Raw genomic sequence first — 22310 nt, 5'->3', positions numbered from 1 at the left:
TCTTACGCAAAACCCAAATACACCCTGTGGATACTTCAAAAGTCTTTAATAGCGTAACACTGATTTTAGGAGTACTGCCCCATCTCCTCATGGTACGTTTGACACTAATATGTTCTTCTATTACAGAAATGCCATAGGTTAGAAATAAAAGTTTGTAATTAACAGAAAGAATATAGTTAATAGACTGAGATTTCTTAAATGAAGGAATAAACACAGGGTAATCATAGAAGTCTCAAAAAATTAAAAAAAAAAAATTGTACAGTACCTGTGAGTAATTAACACAAAATAGTTAGGATGATACAGTGAGGTTTATAAATCACCCCCACTCCTTCTTCCCTGCCTCCTGGAGAAGGCACTTCAAGTAAGGGTCTTTGCTATATCAAAACCTCTATCCTTAAAGAGAACTGAAAAGTCCTATAGTTGTAGTCAGGATCCGTAATTTCTTTGTGTATGCTACTTGAAAATTGAAAGAGCTTGTTTCAAACAGCGTATTCCTTCCTAATAAAGAGTAGTCTTTAGTTTCGATGCTTTAGCTTTTCTTCCAGGTTAGAATAGCTGTAGGAAATATACTATTTACTGAGCAGCAGTCACAATAATTACATTAGTAACGTGTATTGCATGTATGTATTATCTCCTGCATCAGTATCAATTGTCTTCATTGATGTTCAGTTCATCTCAGAAGAAACCAAAACTATCCAAGACTTAAATCATGGGTACTCTGTAGATTTTAATCTGAAATAAATTACAACATCCTTTTTTTCTGAATGGCAGCACAATTTCACCAGCTTTATAGCACAGCAAAGTGTGGATGTTTTTTAATTGAGAAATGTAAACTAACCTCTTGCATGCAATTACTTTAACCGATAATTGTCCAGTATATTGCTATTTACATAGACAAAATTTGCACAGACTAAAATCAACGCACACCCTCAGTACAAGTTATTCAGTTATGGTTAAATATCAATTAACCAGGTGAATATTTAAACAATTTAATGTTGATGTACCTGATTCAAAATGTAGAAGTTGTCTGAGGAGTTAATGTACATTCTTTGACCCTCCATCTTTCAAGAATAAAGTAGGCAGCAGTAGCCTTTTATAATAAAGGCTTTATAGTGGAAAAGAGCATAAAATGCAACAGGGTATACTTCTCTTACAGAAATAACCAGATGCATAATGCTTTAACATCACATGAGTTTCTCCACACAGGTCAAACACTAAAGCTAACTGCAATGAGATAATTTATATGCTTAATTGTTTCCATAGGTCCTCACCGTAAGCAATTAGGTTGACAGCCCAGTAGAAACTAAAAACTGCAACAGTGTTTTTCATACAGATAAGGAAAACACTAAACAATGATCAATTAAAGGAAAATACATGGTGATATATTCTGAAGTATTCATTAACACAGGTTGAGATAACATCACAATTCTATACTGGAGAAAATGATCTCATAGAAAGCTTTAAAAACGGCTTTCACAGTTTGTTGTCATTTATTCTATATATGACATGCATCACAGAAAATCCCTTAAGAATGTTTTAAATGGGATTTCAGGCATTTATGGATGTTTGCTTTCAAAACTCTCAATCTGTCCAGGTTTTTATGTAGCATTTACCACAATGGTATTTGAGTAAATCATTCTGCTTGTAAAATCAGAAACAGTTTTAATGAGTTCAGCCATACGAGGAGTAGAAAACCTTACATCTTCAAAAGCTCTACATGATCTACAAGAACTGTCTTTTACACAACCATAGCAATTTTAAGGTGTAATGTCTGCAATCTATTGCAGTATGAAGCAAGTGTTTCGATTGTAAGGAAGTGAAAATGTATCGTTTCCCCTTAGGAAAGGTTTCAATTTCTTATGGCTATTAAGTTTGTCACTTTTGCAGAACAAATTCTCATTTGCTTGTCACTTCACACCAGAGTAATTTTTCTATTTCTAGTGAATGTGAACAGCAACAGGAAGAGAGCAATTCTGCAGGAGGAGAGAGAGGAAAAAACTTGCTTTGAACTTTAATAAAAATATGTTGCTTGGAGGTGCTCAGAGGCTGGTGGTCCTAGAAGGTGTTCACAGTCGCGGGTAAAGAGTTTTAGTGAGCAGAATGCAGATGGGGGAATATGGAGCACATGAAACCATAGCTACTACACAGATGTTGTTTGTCTTAACAATGATCAGCACAGTACATTCATGTAAGGAGCGTGGGATGGTACAGTCTATCACCACCATCAGGGCCAAAATTTCTCCAAAAAAATTAGCTCTGGATAGGAGGAGCATGCTCTGACCACCTGCCATGGGAGGCACAGTGTCTGTACTCTTTTATATTCTCTTTGAAAGCTCAGGATGACTGGGAATACACTCTTGTCCCGGTACACCTTGGCACTGATGCAGACATAAGGTATACGTTAAGCATGATTTGCTTATCATGTGTAAATTAGAGTTCATAGTTAAGAATTGATCTTGTCTTTGAGCAAGGAATGGACAAAATGACTTCATGACCCTACCAACCTCATTTTCTGTACGTCTGTGCTTCTGTGCATTGCTGTAAGTTGATGGTTGGTGACTTTTTACCACATATTTCTCTGATGTCACAAGCATTACCACACATTAAATGTTGATAAAGTGTTGGTGCTCCACACAATGCATGAATTAGAAGTATATACTATATAAATACATAATTTATATTAAAATAAATGTTTTAAAGAATGCAGTACTTCACGAAGAATTTAATACTTCAGATTTTTAAGATCCTTAAATTCTTTAACACTCAAATGTTGCTGAGTGATGCTTTTAATATAATGCGTAATTGTTACAATAAGAGTTGACATTCACAATGAGATAGATAAATGAAAGTTAGGTTACTTAGTGGTGTTGCCTTCATAAACACTTAGATCACAAACTATTGTTTGAGAAGGAAATTTAACTCCTCTCATTTGTATTTTTAATGCTGGAAAGAAAATGCAGTATTTGGAAACATCCTGAGCTGCATTATTAAACTGCAATATCACTATGCCATACAGTGTAGTCTTTCTAGAAAGGCCACAAACCACTGTTAAGTTCTAGATTTTCTGTCTAATTTTAAGGAGAGAGCGTGTTTTCCTGCTCAAAGTCCGATCAAGTTCAGGTAGGAAAGAAGTATTTGTTGTGACAAGAGAGAAAAATTGATTATCAGAAACTAAATTCCCAGTCCATCCTTCCAGCTCTCTAATGTTAGTGAAAAAGCAGTCTTGCTATCGCTGTTATACTGTGCAGGAAATGTTGGAAGCATTTTCTGTAAACCCTGATTTCATAAAAACGATCACACAAAAGGACTGGAATGTGAGTCCAGAGAGTTGACTGTGCCTTGACATCTATGGGAACCTTGGGATTTTTTTGCTTTCCTTTTTTGGAAAAATAAGGAGGTGTGAAGTAATACACTCAGTTCCCCCCTTACTGCTGCCTACCTTGGCAATGAGAAGGTACTTTTGCATTCTGAGTTTGAGCTGTCTTCTCAGTAGTGGAAAGCAAGGGTGAAAAAAGTCGATTTCACATGATCCTGGCACTGTCGATTGTTCACAAGTCATTGATTGGGAACTAGTAGTAGAAAGGCAGCATTCCGGAGGTGTGAAGTAATACACTCAGTTCCCCCCTTACTGCTGCCTACCTTGGCAATGAGAAGGTACTTTTGCATTCTGAGTTTGAGCTGTCTTCTCAGTAGTGGAAAGCAAGGGTGAAAAAAGTCGATTTCACATGATTCTGGCACTGTCGATTGTTCACAAGTCATTGATCGGGAACTACTAGTAGAAAGGCAGCATTCATAATAAAGCTTGCCGCTATTTCGAGTTAGCTCCTCTCAGCAGGAGCCATCTTCCTGGAAAGGCCCCACAGAGACCGGCTTAAAATAGAAATCATGAGGAGGGAGATGCACTGCAAAAAGGCAGCGGTACAGGAGAAAACAAAGAACCTCAGAGAACAAGGACATTAAAGTTATTCCCAGGTTCAGTTTTCTCCACCTCCACCTGATTTTGTGTCAGTATAAAGTTAAGTCCGTGTTGTGCCTTCATCCTGCAGGGCGGTAGCTCTGCCTGTCTCCCGCTTCTCCGGTGGAAGGGAAGAGGTGCAGTCTGTCTTCCAGATGGACGGGCATGAAGGGATGCCTGAGACGACCTTGTCTACAGGACACTAGTTTTCCCACTCATTTGACGCAGCTCTGGGTGGGTTTCTTGCAGAATCTGTGTTGAATGCATGCGAAATTTTCAGCGAAAGTTAGTTTACTTAATAAGCCTCTAAAATAATTAGGCCAAGCCTAACAGCTTTTCCACATTCAGAGAGGAAAGTTTTGAACAGCCCCTTTCCCTGGCTAGGGAACTCAGCAGTGACTGCACACACCATCATGCAATATGTAGCAGTTCAGTCATCAAAGAACATAAGCCTTCTCTAATTTTCCTGCTAGGAGCTGCTGTGGGTTATTTTCCTCTTTCATCTCTATACAGAGGATGATAGCATGTCTTCAGTTTAAATTTTAGAAATTAAGTTAGGGAGAGGAAATAGAAATCTTGATGTTTTAAAAAATACTTCTACAGTGAGTTTGCATGTGAACTTATTTACAATTTGGGATAACTGTAAGGGCAAGAAATGAAAAATACATTTCATCTTAATTCTTAGCTGTTTCAACTAGCCTGTTGCTACCCGAGTCACTACTTGATACATTGTTTTTCTATTTTTTGTAGAAAAGAAGAACAGGAATGCAATCGTTTGCATGTTATTCCTCTGTGGTTAGTTGGCTTTAAAGCGTATCAAGGCAGCTGATCACAGTCTTGCTGAAGAAGTAGTTATTGATTTACTGATCTAGTATCTATCAAACTTAAATGAATCTGCTCATTTGACAATAAGTACCCAAAATTATTCTAATCAATTATGTAAAAGGCCCCCCTTGGGTTGTGAGTCTTGTTTGAGGGCAGCCATAACAGTGGATAACATTGCTGACTTCTGAAGAGAACAACTGGTTTTACAGCTCCAGTATTTCTGAGTCTTAGTCAAGAGTACAGTTAGGGTATGACAGTTCATTTTGTGAAACTTAGAGGTTTGTTAGTACTACGTTGAAACAAATCCAGAATCATATAATGGCTGTCTGGGATCTCCTACATCTCACAGCGGTCCTCCGACCAGCAGGTGACAGGTTGCAAAATTCACCTTTTGTTTTCCTCTGGTAAGAACTTCACTGAGACAGAAATATTTTCTTTTTCTGCAGAAAGTATTTGGCATCAGCTAAATGAAATCTTGATGAAAGAAAACAACAAAAAAAAGGTAGCCAGAAATATTTGACCTTAGCCTTAGTCTCCTAAGTACCATAGGATTTTGTTAACTTTTGGATGACAACAGCTATCCCAATAAGATAGATATTTATAGTGTAGACTCAAACTGGACTGGGTTTTGAACAATGTAGAAATCATATAATCAATTTTTTTTGATTCATTGTATCAATGTTTGTTTTACAGGTAGGAAGGTGTTTTCAGTTCCTAATTGATATCTGCATTTCAAAAAGATGTTTATTGTTTTATAAAAATATATTACTTAAAGCTGTGAGGTACTGATACAGAGCATCAGATAAGGAAAAAAAGTCAATATATAGCCAATTCATTTATATACATAAAGCGCTTCTCTCAAAATATAGTAACATCTATGAAGGAAGAACAATTAAATGTTTAATGTAAAAGTCCTTCAGCTGAGCGATATCTTATCTAATATCATGGTTCCTAGCACTCTTAACAGAGTTAGTGTTTTTAAAAGTATTTACAATTACAAGGGTATCTTCTGAGATACAGAAGGGTAAAATAAAAAGCTCTTGTCTGCACTTAAGAGCTTAGTTTCCCAGTTCTTCTCAGCAACTGACTGCCCCATGAGGTCCCCCCAGCAGTGGGAAGAGGCTTGGATGAAAGTCCCTCAGGGAAGGACTGCTGAGCCCTGGCACAGCTGTTCACAGTGGTGCAGCTGCGGAGGTATGTACCGAGTCGCTTGCCGTCCCTCCTCTTCTTCCCACCTCTGCTTCCAGTCCACATGGATTGCGAAGGGTGGTCCCAGCAGGAGGATGTGATTGAGGAGGCACTCATGCAAAATCACATTGCCCGTATGTTTCACTTGTCTAAGGAATTACTTTTTTTTTAACTCCTCTCTACTCATTAGCCAGGGAAAAAGAATGAGGACTGATAAATTTGGACTCCATATTTAGCGCTTATTTGGTGGATAATAAACTCTGCATTCAAAAGGGATGAGGGTAGTAGATTAGAAGCCATTTGCAGTTCAAGGGCATATTTAGAAGAAAGATCCATTGCCAATTCCACGTGGAAACCTTCATTCTGTTTCATTGTACTAGAGAAAGACATCCCAGTTTACGACCTTGGGTCACAACTGTTACTTACTGGGGGGGGAGAGTGGCTGATTACAGCGATTTGCATCTTGGGGCATTTTTCTGGTTAAGTGGAAGTGTGCTCTTTGAGTCTAAAGTTGTGTCTTAGCAAACTCTGAGTAGAAATTTTTCCAAAATACATTTTAGTGATTTTAACTGATTAAAAATAATAGACCCTATATAGCCAAGACATATGTCATACTGTACTTTAAAGATACTGCAAATTGAAGGAAAAATGTGAGAAATTCAACAGTTAGGTATTAGAAAATTTTGTTATATTTTGTAAAGCAAATATGTGATGGTATGAACATTTTTATTGATCTTTACTGCTGGCTAACTATCATTGTTCCATTCATAAGTTCTTAGACATTTCTCAATGTACTGGCTCTTCAAACACAGTTACAGCTGGATTTGTAGCAATGACAGATTTTTTTCCATTTTTTTGAAATACTGACTTATAAAACATCTCTAAAGAACAGAAATAATAGTAGATTATTTCCACATCACATGGAATGCTTTTCAGCTTTTGTTGTCTCACTCTTATTTTCCTGATTTTTTAGTTTTCCCTCATTTGGTCTTCAGCAGGTTGGAGGTTTGTTTTGAATTATTTTCTTCATCCATCTGCTTAGTCAGTATGCATACCTTATTTTTTTTATGTATGGGTTTAATTTATGTGGGGATCAAACACTATAGAAATGCTTTTCTTTCAAATGCTGCGAAATGGAAGAGACAGTTGAATTCAGTGATCAGGCTGTCATTAAGCATTGCTTTCCTGCCTGTGAAGACTTTGGACTTCTGATGTTTCAAGTTCTGAACATTTTAAAAGTAGGAAATCATGCATTGTTTGTTAAACAGTGGAAATCAGGATCTAAAGTATTATTTTATAAGTAAATATTAATATATTTTATTTACCAAATTGAGACACTAGACAATTTAGATGTAAAATGTAAAAAAGCAAGTAAAATGTTGAATTAATTATGCTTTCTCTCAATTCATGATGCTCCATATTTGCGGAAAGATCTAGTTTTATATTATTTCTAGCCTTCATAATGCAGTGTCTTTCTGACGTAAGATTTATGCTAGACATTGTTCAATTGTACTATGTTTGACTTTTTGCAGGACACTGCCGCTGTAATATGGTAAATAATGGGTGCTAAATAATGTAAACATGGATCTCCTTGTTCAGATAGGCTAACACAAAGCTGAGTTATCCTACCCCCACTGTTGCTCTTGACCTTGATCACACCACATTTCATGGACTCTTATCATCTATTGCCTTTCGTGGCTCTAGCCTCTTTCGTGTCTTCTACTTTTCAGATTGCTTCTTTAGCGGTTCATTTAGTGGTTAGGCTTGGATCCTTTCTCCTCTTTGCCCTTTTCATGCTTCTTTTATCCCCTTTACTGATTCCTGGCCTCCACACAATTTCAAACTTCTGTGTTTATATGTGGGTTTTAAATCCACCTCTCTACTTTTAATCTTTCTTCTTGTCCAGTCTCCCACATCTCATTCTTTTGCTATTTATTCTGTAAACACAAAACTTACGCCAAATTGCTCAATGCTTTTACTTGAAACCATGTTGCGTCAAATTTGGCAGTGTCATCGTATTCATCCTTGTCAGCATAATCTGTGACAACAGTTTTGGCTTTTCACTGGTTTGGGATGTTTTTAAAAACAAACAAATGCAATGCAGGTGTGGATTAATGGTACAATGCTCTAATTGTGAAGCACCTGGGGTACAGATATTCATGAGCAGCAAAGCATTGTTCCCAAATGAGTGTCACTGAGGGATTTGGGCTCAGCTCTATGTAGAACAGGAGGGGCACAAAAGAGTAACCTTTCATTTTCAGTTGACAGACACCACCTCATTCTGTAAATCTGTCACTGGGAATCATTGCTGTTTTCTTGAAGAATTGAGGAGGAAGGTAGGAGCTAGGAGGCTGGAGAGGGACCTGACATAGTTTAAAGAGTCTGCAGAGCTATTGGAGCTATAGTTTCTCTGGGCTGTTTGGACTGCAGCATCGCCTGGGATTTCCCTGACACAGGCAAGACCACCACAGCCCCAGCTCTGATGTGTTAGCCAGCCTCCAGCCCTGACTCCTGCAAACACCTTATACCAGATTATTGAAATGCATCCGTGGAGGACAGCACTGTAGATATGGAAGGCAGGTGTCTTCTGAAGTGACGGTACTGCACTGCTCTTTCTGTCAAATAATTTTGCTCAGCCCTGGGTCTTTTACCTAAAAGAAGGGATTGGAAAGGGAACGAAACTTTCAGTCTTTTTATAACGAAGAGCGTTCTAGCATCTGCAGTGGCCACAGGAACAAGATGAAGATTGCTGAGCTCCTACCCTAACCCTTTCTGCAAGCTGCAGCAGATCCCTGTAAATGTTCTTGAATGCTTTCCAAAGCATTTGCCGGCTGAGACATATGTAACTCCGTTAGCCAGAGAGGCCTGTGTTTTCTTCTAGGGGTCAGTAGTAGCCTGAGTCCATTGGTACACTGGGGCAGTAGAAGTCCCGCAGCAGCACAGCGTTGCTGGAGGCCTCCTGGCAGCAGTGCCGGGCTTGGGCTGGCCTCACCTCCACAGCTAATAAGGTTGTCAGCCTCTAGGTCTGCTTGCGAAATTGTGTTTGCAGGTCACAGGATTTTGTTGTGAGAGCATAAGTCAGCAGTAAGTTGGCAGCACATTAGAGATTATTTAGGGAATATTCTGTCCTTACCTTTTTTTTCTTTTGATGTTGCAGGAAATATTCAGGAAGTCATATTACAAGAACACTTGGAAAAAGAAGATGAAATTCTGGTTTCCTTGGCTGGTTTGAAGCAGGTATAACTATTGCTTAATTTAACCTTCTTGTATCCCTCTGCTATTAATCCTTTCTTTTTTTTTTTCTCCTTTTTTATTCTTTTTGTATACTGCTGTTTTGTCTTGTAGCTGTTTTACTAATACTAATGCATCAAGCATTGGGGCGTACTTTTATTTTAAAAGGTAGAACTCAGCTATAAAGAGTTCAAATGACTTGCATGGTGTTTGCTCCCTGAAAAGTTCTGGAGGCCTCAAGACAGAACTGAGGCACCAAGTTCTGGACTTAAGCCTCACCATCATTTTTCTTAATGCAAAGTGTACATGCTAGGCAATAATCATGCCTATGTCCCCATTATTTAAATGTGATGACACTTGAATGTTATTGAATTAAAAGAAAAAATACTACATACATAAAATAAGAATGCCGCTGAGCATCTGTAGCTCTGATTATACTGTCCTCTGCTCCCTCAAAATACGTTTTATCAGGAATGATGTGACATATGTTAAATCTATAATGAGGTAGGGAATAATCTTAGCAGTTTCTCTTTAGATTTCTTGGATACGTGTTTTCCAGACTCTGATACAATCACATTTCACTGATATTTATATCTCTAGCCAATATAGGTATGAATATTGACTTGCTTCCTCTCTTCAAAGCAAATATTTGGGGGAAATGGTGTATGAAAGCATGCTGCACAGAGCTTTAGAAAATTTAGAATTTCTCCAAATTTCTAACCTACATTCTTTCCCCTCCCATCTAACAACAGATCAAGGACATCTTGAAAGGTTCCCTGCGTTTCAACCAGAGCCAGCTGGAAGCTGAAGAAAATGAGCAAATCACGATAGCCGATGATCATTACTGTTCCAACAGTCAGAACAAGGGGACAGGTGATGTCCTAAAGGGACCTGTTATGACAAAACAACAGTTCATCTCAGGACGACAGGTAAGATAAAAATATCTCAAACAGGTCATCGGTGGAATTAGTCTGATATTTTTTGGAGACTTACTTTAGCATGTCCAGACATTATGTGGGAACACACCAGCATTCCTGGTGCATATGGAGCCATGGTTAAAAGTTTCTCTCTAGCTACTGTCCTAATCCCATCAATTATTTTTATTGTAGCCTTATGGTCAACACACAGATATTTAAGTCTAAGTGTTACACCGTGTTTGGGGAGGTTCTTCTTTCAGATTGTTGAATCACAGGATCATGGATTAATTTCCTACAAAAGCATGTAAAAACTGGAGGTAAATGTTCCTGTATCAGTTGATTATTCTCATTGTCCTTGTCCTCCAGAATCCCATTATGTAAGAGCTGATTATCTGCATTGCAGTGTATCCATGGCCAGTGCCAAAAAAAAAATAGCGGGGAGGTTGCTTTTACTTTCTACTCCATTGTATTGACTTTCTCCTTGAAATCAGTAAACAATGTTTTCATGTACAAAGCATACAGTCACAGGACAAGTTCACACACAGGAAGAGGTATTTTCCTTTCATGTTAAAAGGTCCCTCGCTGTCTAAGACTCAGTCTGACTCAAATGTGATCCTAAAAACAAGTACTTTTGTATATGCACATGTCTATATCATTTTCAATATTAGAGTTCTAAAGTTCAGTCTGTGACCCCAATACTGATACTCACACTCATAAATCCAGCAGTAGCACTAACACCTCGGAGTCCAACTGAGTCTGCAATCAGTTTACTCTTGACAAATTTAGTTAGGAACTAGAGGAAATATTTATTCATTTTCAAATAGTAACACAGGGTTGTTTTGATTTATTACACATAATCCCCTTGAGTTAGCATACGCTGTTAAAAATCGTATTTAATTGTATTTCAGTATTAGAAGCAATAGTGAGATTATTTTTCTTTACTTAGTAACGGCAGGTTCAAAGAGCAAAGCTTTGCTAGAAAGCTTTCATTGCTTCTTTGGCTGTTGTCATTACAATCACTACTTTCTGCCATAATAAAGGCATAGGTTAAACTGATGTAGCACATTGGAGTGTTCATATAATGACCTATTTTTGCCCTTTATCTCCCGGCATTTTATACAACGTATCTTGCTTTCTTGCCAAAATGGCAAATACTACTTTTTTTATTATTTTTACTTGGATTTGTTGTAGAAACTGGAAGGTAGAATGCTATATGAGATAACAACGTGCTGTATGAGTGTGTGCAGGCCCTACTCATGCTGGAGAAGCCCTTACTCAGATGCTGGTCTAAAGCATGTGTCACTGAGCAGAGGCGCTGGGGCGCTGTGCTTCGAGTATTGGGAGTGGAGCAGGTGAAGCCTGGTCTGCGCAGGTTTCTTTCCAATGGAAATTTGCAGGGCGATGTGTAATGAGGTCTCACCCAGTGTGTAGTCAAAGTATACATCCAGCCACAGGAGCTGAGAGGTGTCCGTGGGTCCCACAGTTTCCATGTACTCCATGAGGCTGCTAGTAAGCCAACTACGAGCAACATGAGTAGAGGTTGTACAAGCTGAGCTCCTGCAGAGCATTAAGTAGGCTTCAGCACTGTATGGTCTATGTTTGGAGGTGCAATACATTCATACGGATTAGCCTCCTCTCCTCTTATCTTCTGGAAGTTCCAATTATGATAATGAGCAGCAGCCCCTATGACAGAAAGAAAAAGAAGAGAGTTAGAAATGGCAGTCCAGGAGGACTGTTAGTATCCCGACGGTCTGTGCAGTTTCCAAGCCCATCGTCTTCAACCACGATGTCTAAAATCAAACAAAAAGAGGAGAGCTTTGGAGCCCTTTTAATAAAACACGGGAAAATAAACCTGCTGAATTTAGTGGGCTGTGACATTCGACTGTTAATTGATGGGGTCAATTGTTGGCCCAAAGTGGGCCGCAGCCCAGGCAGGCTTTTAGCTCTGCTGAAGAAAATGGGCTGCACTGATGCCCTGGGTCAAGCCGGGAGTACTTACTGAGAGCTGCAGGGGGATTAAAAATTCCAACCACTTCTAGACCATTTAATGCATTTCTTGCTAAATAAATTTTACTGTATTTACATTTTTTGTGACTTTGGTAATGCATGTAATTCTGTTTGATGTGACTTACACTGTAGAGATTTTTCTGTGATGGAATTATAGGGATATTTTCTAGGACAGCTGGAAAAGTTACAGGTGTAGCTATCGTGTACTTGAGATTAAAATCTGGTCTTTTGTGCTTGGTTGTTATATAAGTATAAATTATTTATCATCTTTACTTTTTTTAAAAGTGCTCTTCCTCTTTTTTGCCTCAAAATCCCTTTCTGGAAAGTGAGAATAAGGATACAGCCCTTCTTTGGAAAGGAAAGCTGCAAAATTAAAAATGCAAAAAAATTAAGATAAAGGCTCGAAGAAATAGAGCATTTTTTGGAATGTTTGGCTTTGGTAGCAGCGTGCAGTTGACAAACAGAAGGCTTCTGTTGCTAAATAATGAATGATAATTAACACATTATCTTGCCTTGATGTCTGTTCAAAGAAGGAGGCAAAATGAGCTGCTGTTCTTCTAAGCTTTCTTGAATTGTATCCTTACAGTTAGTTTTAACTCATTCACAGTATGAAGGCAATTGAAATAAGCCTGGTCCTAGTAGCTGATATTCATCAGGAAAAAAATGTATGGAGAAGCCATATGGCAACAGGCGTAAGGTTGTTAACTTTCAAAGCTACTGGAAGTATAATTCTGTCATTTTTCATTTATTCAGTAGTGACAGCAGATGGGAGAAAACACAGTTCACGTCAGCATGAGTTTCCTGAAACAGAAACAGGCAGAAGAAGAAGGGAGGAGGTATTTTACCTCTGGAAATATCAGTACCAAAATACCAATGTATGCCAGGGATAGGCAAACATTTATGGGAGGCCCTTTTATAGCATTTTGGAGTCAGTATCTATGCTTTGCTGCTTCTCTGATACTTCAGTGAGCTATAGGTCTCTTTAACTGAACCAAAAAGTGTGGGTAGAATGAAAAGTAGTGTTGCAAAGCACAACAGGTAACGACAAGAAACTGGGGTGAGTAGTTTTCTTTCCTTTCCCTTTATTAAAGGGCAGGATGCTTTTTTTAACTGCGCAAGAGCACATTTTTGAAAGCAGAATTTAGGAAATTGCAACACCAGCACAAAGTATGTGTGACAGAGGGACCTTGATGGGGCTCGCTGCCAAAAGGAAGACACCCCGTTAGCATCCTTGGCGGTGCCAGCGAGGAAAATACCGATCTCGCTGGGCGAGGGTGTCACTAGGTAACATCTGTGTCACCCTACGCAAGGTGGAGCCATCTCGGATTTGAGGGCTGCAAAGACTGAAATAGCGTGATCTTGATAGTTTGGAATAATAAAGTGTATAATTTTGGAAAATTAGACTGTACTGCGTTCCCTGAGAGCTTTTAAATAGAAGTGTGGAAAGAAGCCAGGTGAATTATGCAATGGCAGTTATTTAAAGGAACATATATTTCTGTTGTCCGGCGGGGGAGAGAACAAAATGCTGAAATTTTGAACATGGCATTTAGAGCTCCCAAAAAAGCCTCACCTGGCCCTGTTGTGTGGCTGCACGCAGTGCCTACAAAATCAGGCGACTACTAACACGTTGGTGGAGCAGAGCCACGATTGAGCCCTGCCTGTGTCCTCGGCCCTCTGGAGATGGCAGCTGGTTGACTGACAGTTTATGAAGACAGCATTTCAAACAGACCAGATGAAAGCAAAAGGCTAATTAATAACAAATGGTGTCTCAGCTCAGAAGTGCTTCAATAGTGAAGTATCCCTCCTTGTAGGATAGATCTGTTTGTTTTTAACTTCATGGAAAGTGCTTGAAGTTGTTGACATTTGAATTACCCTGGTTCTGCGCAGATCAGGAAGTTTGAGATCAGTTTTGATAGCACTCAGCACAGGATAGTTGTTGATATTTTTAAAAGCAACCTGCTCGGTTTGGTATGAATTTTATTAGGTTATCTAAGGAAAATGAATTAGTATTTCAAAATAATAGATGTAAATTTCTATCAGTTTAACAACTGTCTTACATTGGGACCTTTAAAATTGTAACCAATACTCTGGACTTAAGATGAATGAGAAAGTATTAAAATCGGTTAATTACAAAACAGAATACTATATACTATTATACCTACACAATAATAATATATTATCTATATATATATTTAATAATTATATATTATATACCTAGATACTATCTAGATAACACACACAAAATTATAAATTATAAAAAGAGGATGTTTTAAAAATCTACTGCAAAGGGAGATATTTGAATCCTCATTCATATAAATTTTGGAAGGGAACAGGTCACAGTTCTGTATTTGAACATATTTTCACATTCAGATGATACTTACCTTGTTTGTGACTTTTAATGATTTGGAACTACCATGTAAATAACAACCAAAGACATCCAGCTCCCTCGTTTCATGTTACAGTCATTCTTAATCACTGGTGGGTTTTGCTCCCTGAGCTACTCTACAGTTCCCTTTCAAGAGAGTTGTTCTGCTTTATAATCAGTAATCAGAGCAATGGAAAATTGTTTTCAGCTGTAATAATAAATTCGGCAAAGTAAGTTTTGCTGGAGGCCATGGATACCGTAACACCAAGTTGTGGCTTGCTGATACTTGTGATGACCTCCATACTCCAATTTTATATACTGTGCTGAGGGTCTAACTTCATCTCATTCAGATTCTTCCTGTTCTTTTTTTTACTGCTTTCTTTTTTTCTCTAATACCTACAATCTCTCTTTTACCCCAAAGTGAATTTACATTTTTTTGTTTGGTGAAAGAGTCACAGCTGAAGGGCTTGTAGTTGACACACATGTTGACACACAGATTTCCCCAGCTGCCCCTCTACTTCTTCTCCTTTTTCTCAGTCTCGCATTAGTGTAATCAAATATATTGGTTTCAATATAACACCACTGCAGGATGCCTGTCCCCATAGGCTGCTTGGCAGGTTGCATTATTATGCTGAAAAAATTTGTGTGACAGCAACTAAGAAGGCAGTCATATTCTTGTCAGAGGAACATAGTGCTAGATAGGAGTTGAATGCATCTCTTGCACAAGAAAACAGTGTTGTCCATTTGGGTTGCAACCAAGCTAATAGGCTGCCAGCTGTCAACAAGTGAGAAATCCCACTCTGCTGAATATGGCAGTCTTCTCTTCTAATTACATATAGCTCTGACTCTTGAAAAGCTGGATTTCTCCTGAGTATGGCTAGTTGGAATATAAGATTGCCAGTTCATAGAGAGTTTTCTGGTATGCTGACGTGTAGTCTTAATCCACTACCTGAGTGCTCAGGGACACACATTTCCCAAGGTCTAACCAGGCAGAAGAGGGATTCCCGGACCCTCGTTTTCTGGTAGTTAGGAAATACTTGATGATGCTAAGCCTAGAAGCCCTGGGAGCCCTGATCTGCCGAACCTGAACTGGTGCACACTAAACCAGGTCTATGTACGGCTCAGATGCCACAGGTCACGGTTTTACTAGGAAATTTTATATCAAACCATTCTCCTGACAAGCTCCAAAATGCCATTGTACATGCAAACAGGAAAAAAATTCCTCAATACTACTTCATGAATTACTACAGAAAACTAACAGCATTGAGAATATAATTACTGAAAATCTGCATGACTGTAATGTATGTGTTAGATGCCTAGCTGCTGTGATCATGACATGGATGCACTATAATGATGAAACATGTAAGGCTGCTATACCCAATCATGTATTTTTACAGTGTTAGCTTTTATGCTTTTGTAGATAACAAATAAACTATTTCATCCAAAGTTAATACCCACTTTATTTTTTACTTCTTGATTTGGGCATTGCTACTTCTGGATAATGATTATTCCTTTATCCCATTCCGATATCACTGACGTGCATCATAAACCATGTTAAGTGGCAAAATTGGTACTAACTTTAAGTCCTTTCTGTGCCATTGTCTCACAGACTATGACTGATTCGAGCACTAGTGAGAGCAAGAGTGCTGATGACTATATTATGGTTTCCAAAGAAGAGGAAGGAAGTAGAAGTGCTGTCCCGGAGCCAGCGCAGTCCCATCAGGCACACAAGGAGGCAGCAGTGAAGCCAGAAGCTCCTCCTCGTTCTTCTTTGATATTCTCTGACCCACTGATGGGCTCCATTTCAGCCTCCTCCAGCAACCTGAGCTCCAGCCCTGATGACGACAGTAGTAATAACAGCAAAGATTCTGACTTTGCTATTGTCAGCCCACTGGACATCTAAAGAAACAGGTTGGGAGAGTTTGAGAGGTCGGTCGTTACACCTCAGCTCAAATTCTTACGATTCCACAGGCTGGATAGTTCTTTGGATTAGAAGTACAGAAAATAGATAAAGGTAACCCATTTCAGCTGCCAAAAGCCTAAATTAAAAAAAAAAAAACCCAACCCAAAAACCAAAACCCACAAATTTGCAACTTTTCCAAAAGAATAGACGCCTTTTAATAACTGCCTTAAATAAAGACCCAGTAAAACCCGGTTCTAATATACAGTTATTCTTTGTTATAGAGTTATCTTACTTAGGAGCTTTGTTACTATAGAACTGTTGCTTTCCCAAAACATAGAATAGTATGTGCTAGGTACCATAATGTATTAGGAAATGTGTAGAAACTTGGCATCAGACCTGAAGCAGCAAAGACAAGCTAGATTTAATATCGTCCTTTTGCAAAATATGCTCAACTGGGTTTTCTGAGTAGGAAAGGGTACTGTTTCTTCAGAGACTGTGACTAGAGAAGTAGGGGATGTATTTCAGAAAGATTAAAAGCATCATCCTGGCAGTAAGCTTGTTCTCAGTTGAGGAATCCTGGTTTCTTCATTTTCATCCGGCAGTAGCCTGAGGTGTGTTCAAGGCAGAGGTTTGTGTAGTTGTTCCTCAGCGCTGTCTTACAGGAGAATGTGTGACAAATTCCTTGAGAACGGGGACCTATACAACAGAGCCATATTTCCCTTTGCCTACTTTTTTTCCCCTTGAGAGTTCCCAGTTCACCTCTTTCCCTCTTTGTATCTGTCTACTTTTACTCCCCCTGGCATTTTTATTTTATGAGATGACCACAGTTAAAACAGTACGTGCAAGGGAAATTACAGTATTTCATAGTGTAGACCTGAACCAGTTGAACTAAAACTAGCTTGAGTATGATAACTTACCAGGGAAGGGTGCAAAGTGAAATGAAATGTTCATAATTAAAAGCACTTTATGTCTCATTACTATTATCTTCTATAGACTCTGTTTACATATATTCCTATATGATTTCCACGTTTCTAGTCAAGAAAAACATAATGGTGCGGCAGTGTTAACCAACAGAAAGTTTCTAATTAACTCTAGAACGTGTTCTTCTATGGAAAAGTGTATTTCTTTCCCATCAAGTACATAGTACATCTAATAACAGTTTTTTCAAGTAGATACGGCGGGGGGGGGGAGGCTGCTTGCTGATCCCTTTAAACTCTGTTGGAATCCACAAAAAGAAACTGGTGGTGAGTGGACACCTGCTCTTGTAGGACCTACACAGAACTAGCTTGAGGAAGGAATGCTAGAAAGTCACTCTATTTATAGTAGAGTGACTATAGTAGATTTGACTATTTGACAAAAATTTGCGTTATTTCCTTTTAAGATACATATACGTTATACCATGCAACAACTTCATAATTGCATGGCAAAGCTTGTGTTTGTATGGAGTTAAGAAATGGTAGTTATTTGCTGCTTAGTCTGTTATTGTGAGTTAAGTATTGTATTCCAAAGATGAGGTGACATGTAGTTTGCTGGTCTTAGATTTTACAAGGTCTGTGTCAGTGACTGCAATGAAGAGAGAATTGTCATGTAATTACATGGTAGCTGACGTATCCTTACACGCTCAGAAGCCGCCATGTAGTTCTTCTGAGATTATTTGTGCCTTGTAAAATGATAAAATGCTAGAATGTTATGAGCAGGCATAGCATCATACGTCTCTGTGACAGAGCGATATGAACAGTCAGATGACTGTTTAGATGAAAGATCTTAAATGCATAACATTTCAGAGAGGTGTTTATTTTCATTTAGTTTTAAGCTTCATAGAAAATCACTTCGGAATTCAGCATGCATGCCTGTCTTCAGGTTTATTTTATTTCCCTGAGTTTGCATGAATGCCAGGGGATTAGGTGGCTGTTGATTTCTTTAGGTCTTTCAAGCTTTTCTAGCCTTAACCCATTCAGCAAGGCTTGTGCCACACCACCAACAAAGGGGAATCTGTTCAAGAAGTACCTATGGAAAGAGGAAAGAAATATTCTGGGGACAGAGAGAAAAGTTTTATATTCTGTGATACATAAGCCTTCAAAGATTCCAGTACTTTGGCAGGGGAAAATGTTTTTACTTCTTTTTTTATTTTTTTAAGCATCAGTCATTTGATTTCTGTTGTGGTTGTTTGTTTCAGGGATCACATCGCTATTTTCTTGAACAGTCTCATTGCCAATGGAAGAGTGTGATTTGTACAGTTCTTTTATTTTTGTAAGTTAGTTGTATCTTTAATATTGCATATTTTAAAACAGCGCTAAAAGTATATAAAGATTTTGGGAGTTTCTAACAAGTTTTCACTAATCAGTGAATACTGATGAGCTGAATGCCTGTCATGCCGTGGTATATGATAAAAATCTTCAGAAGCAGAAAGATGCTTATACAAATAAGATCAGAGCAATTTCCAGTAAATGATCTGCTTTGGTTATACCGTGTCCTTCCACATCTCAAATATGTTGTTTCTGATACTTGATCATAGTGCGGAGATAGTTAAAATTTTGTATATTCATTAAGTCAGAGACTTGTAAGTTAGACAAAATGTCAAGTCATCACCCTGTCTTGCCTTATGTTAAGAATATACCGAGAAAGAAATTGTCATTTAAAATAAAAGATTATTCTTTTTCCCCAAAGATGACCTGCTCTTAATGTTCATGGATAACAATAATCAGATAGAAAAATTATGCACTGCAAATTACTGATGAAAACTAATATGGGATTAAGATATGTATCTGAGACTGTTGTACTCTGTCTCACATCTGTAATTTATGACTGTTTGAAGTCTCTTGCATGTCATGTCAGTGGTATGTACTGCAGAAAGGCAGTATCGTATTTTGACTGGGTATTCATTTAGTCATGGAACTTTGTATCTTTACTCTGGAAGAACATCTAGCCCGCTTTATTAAAGAAAGAATTAACAAATTTTCTGGGCTGTGCTTGTGCTGTTTTCTCAAAAAGGAGGGAAAGCTTTTTGACTAGAATACTGAAAGTATGATTTCTGAGAACAAGGGTGATTAAAAACTTTAAAACTATCTCATTATCTATATAAGCATGGAGATTATTAACATTTAGATCAGTTTTTATATATATGATCCAGGGAATAAAACTGCTTGTTGTTTATCTCACCCAAACAACATAGAACATTTCCTATTTTACCATATTCATTGTGTCTGAAAATAACAAACCAGAATTTAACGTGGTATAACTTTTCTGCAATTTCATGAAACTTGGTATAGTCACATCATTGTGTCTCAGTCACAGTCCCAGTATCTGTACAGTACTTTTCTGAATCTCAATACTTCATTTCACATTCTTATATGTTTCCTGTGATTCTCCAGTATGTTCTCCTCATTAGATGGCACTGAGGCAGCTATTTGAAAGATTAAATTTCAGATTTAAGGTGTACTTGTGCCTGGCAGTTACAATGTTATCTGTTCAAATACAGACACAGTGATCCTAACGTGAACAGATTTCCGAGTTCTGGGTGTCAGCCCTTAAATAATACTTTTGATTTTGTGCTGCATGTGTTGGTCTTGAGTGAATGTCTGTAATGGTTTATTAGACTTGAAAAGGTGCAATTTCATAAAATAAACTTCATTTGGCTACGGAATAGTCATTACACTGTCTCATAAATTGTGCTGTCCTTTTAAGAGTGATTATCTACAGTCTCTGCATTAGTGTTTCCTGTGTCACCGAATCTGCTAGACTCCCAGTTTAGTACTGAGCTAAATTTAGAGATGAAAGAGCATGAAAGAAGGTCATCAGAGAAACGGCAACGTGAAACGTGCACACAGGCAACTTGTTTGCCTGCTGCTCGCAATATATTTAACCACTGAAGGGGTGAGGGAGGTTTTAGATATGTGGGAGGATCCTGCAAGAGGCAAAGTGCATAACCCCAGAAAGACAATGAGCCGGAAGGGATGCAGCGTGAGACTCTCTTAAACTACAGATTCTTTGGGGCAGGAACCATCTTTTTCTCTGAGTTTGTACAGATCTTCTAGCATAATTTGCCGTGATCACAGATGCTTTCAAAATTAGGATAATAATACTAATAATAATATACTCATCATTTCACCAGGTTTTGCTCTTTCAGACAGTGAGCTTAGCTGATAGCAGTAGTATTGTATCAGAGGAATTTGGTCCCATACTGCTGAAATAAGTGCAATTGAAGAGCAGTAGCTTAAATAAATAAACTAAAACAAAACAAAAAAAACCACGCCAGAAACAGGACAACAACGTTGCTGAATACAAAAAGCTGTATTTCTCTCCAGGCATATATGAAGTATAAGAAGTATTTTCTAAAATGGGCTTCAGGTAGCACTTGTGTACCTTGTTTGACTACGCCAGGTAAGTTTGTGCAATCCTATCTTCGTTTTAACTTGCAAAAGCCTAGCTGATGCTGCGATGGAGGAAGCATTAAAATATACCAGCTGCAGAGGGAAGACACTGCGGTTCCATTTTCTATGAATGGTAAGAATTTGATCCTTCAAATCCCACTGATTTAACACTTTCACTATCTTCCATGGTGACAACATGAAAAACCCTGTAATCATTTCCAGAGACCTTATGGGAACTCTGCTGCTTAAGTCACAGAGCTTTGAGGTGAGAAAGTTTTCACAGCTTTGCCTTTCACCATGAGCTTCAGGGACTGTGGCGAGATTAGGTTTGTCTGAATTTTTAACTAGTACAAAGAAGCATTCAAAGATGCTATAAATTATCACGTCAGTATTTGAGACCTTTTGGAATATAAATTGCTACGTGGTTTTGAGATGGAAGAAGAGTTGTCACAATATCTCGATTTCCCACCTGCTGTGTTAACTGAATCCAGGGGATGGGGAATATAGCAGCATTTTCAGATCAGCATTAAATTCCCCTTTAAAATAAGAGAAAATATCAAGCAAACAGCTATTAAAAGGCAGATTGTCAGAGGTGTCACATAGCTTGCTGGATAATATATACCTCTGTGCAATACTCGAGAACATGCCTCATTTTTATCCATAAATAGGGGGACTTGCAACAGCCTGGAACACGGCAGAAAATGTGCGTGAATGTGAGCCTGTTCTTCAAAACATTTTTAAAGCTCCAAGGATTAAAATACATCAGAATGCTAAAAAAAAAAAATTTAAATACACACAAAGCTTATTTAGGCTTGCAAAGATTATCAGGTCTCAATAAAGTTTCACCTAGTTTAGAAAAATGTTAAATTTTCTTATTAAAATCTGATTACTTACTTTATTGCTTGTTCCACCGTGCAGATTTCCATTTACCACTGACACTGCTGTCTGGATTGCTGCAGTATTTGCACCCATAGTCAATCTAACACCCACTCCGCCAGCAACACAGGGGTTGAACAGTATTAGGGTAGGTTTCGGTGTGAGCACTCTGTTACCTTCTCCAGTTATTGCCTTACTTACTTATTACTGCCTTGCAGCCCCTACCTGTGCTTTTATCCACATGTGTCTTTTCTTATTGATCTTTGATTGTAAGGTCTGCAAGTCTTCTGGCATCACATGTGCGCTGCACATGTAGCGATGAAACTCCAGCCTCCAGGTGATACCACAGTGCGACTTACAAAGGCACCTAAAAGTAGGAGTTTGGGACCACAATGAACTTACTGTATTTCAGAATTGTGCTTCAGACCAATAACGTTCAAAATCTGGAAAAAAATGAATTCCAGTATATAAGCACTGAATTGCACATGTTTACTGAGTTGTGAAGAAGTTGTGATGGGGGAACTCCCCAGCAGACCCTCTTTCCAAACTCCTTTTGTTCTCATTTCCCACAGTCAAGCCCATCTGGCAGTTTTGTGATACCGGACATAACCCATAAAAACCTCAGCTGTTTAATCTTCTTGAATAAATGAATTCTCAGTCACTGTGATCAAAG

The 22310-nt window shown here is 38.3% G+C and overlaps 1 protein-coding gene across 3 annotated transcripts in view; it reads left to right on the top strand.

Moving 5' to 3' along the window:
* TBC1D5 (TBC1 domain family member 5) overlaps nucleotides 1-17707 on the top strand; it is a 310363-nt gene extending 292656 nt beyond the window's left edge. For all 3 annotated transcript variants that reach the window (XM_009288595.2, XM_009288593.2, XM_009288594.2), the window contains 3 exons: nucleotides 9126-9205; nucleotides 9952-10128; nucleotides 16098-17707. In XM_009288595.2, the coding sequence (XP_009286870.1) occupies nucleotides 9126-9205; nucleotides 9952-10128; nucleotides 16098-16391 (551 nt within the window). In that variant the 3' untranslated portion in view covers nucleotides 16392-17707. The remainder of the gene's footprint in view (nucleotides 1-9125; nucleotides 9206-9951; nucleotides 10129-16097) is intronic.
* The last annotated feature ends 4603 nt before the right edge of the window (nucleotides 17708-22310 follow it).

This window comes from Aptenodytes forsteri, unplaced genomic scaffold (genome assembly GCF_000699145.1).
Source record: "Aptenodytes forsteri isolate BGI_AS27 unplaced genomic scaffold, ASM69914v1 Scaffold9, whole genome shotgun sequence".
NCBI lineage: Eukaryota > Metazoa > Chordata > Aves > Sphenisciformes > Spheniscidae > Aptenodytes > Aptenodytes forsteri.
The sequence above is the reverse complement of the archived record's forward strand: the minus strand, read 5'-3'. Positions and strand labels throughout refer to the sequence as shown.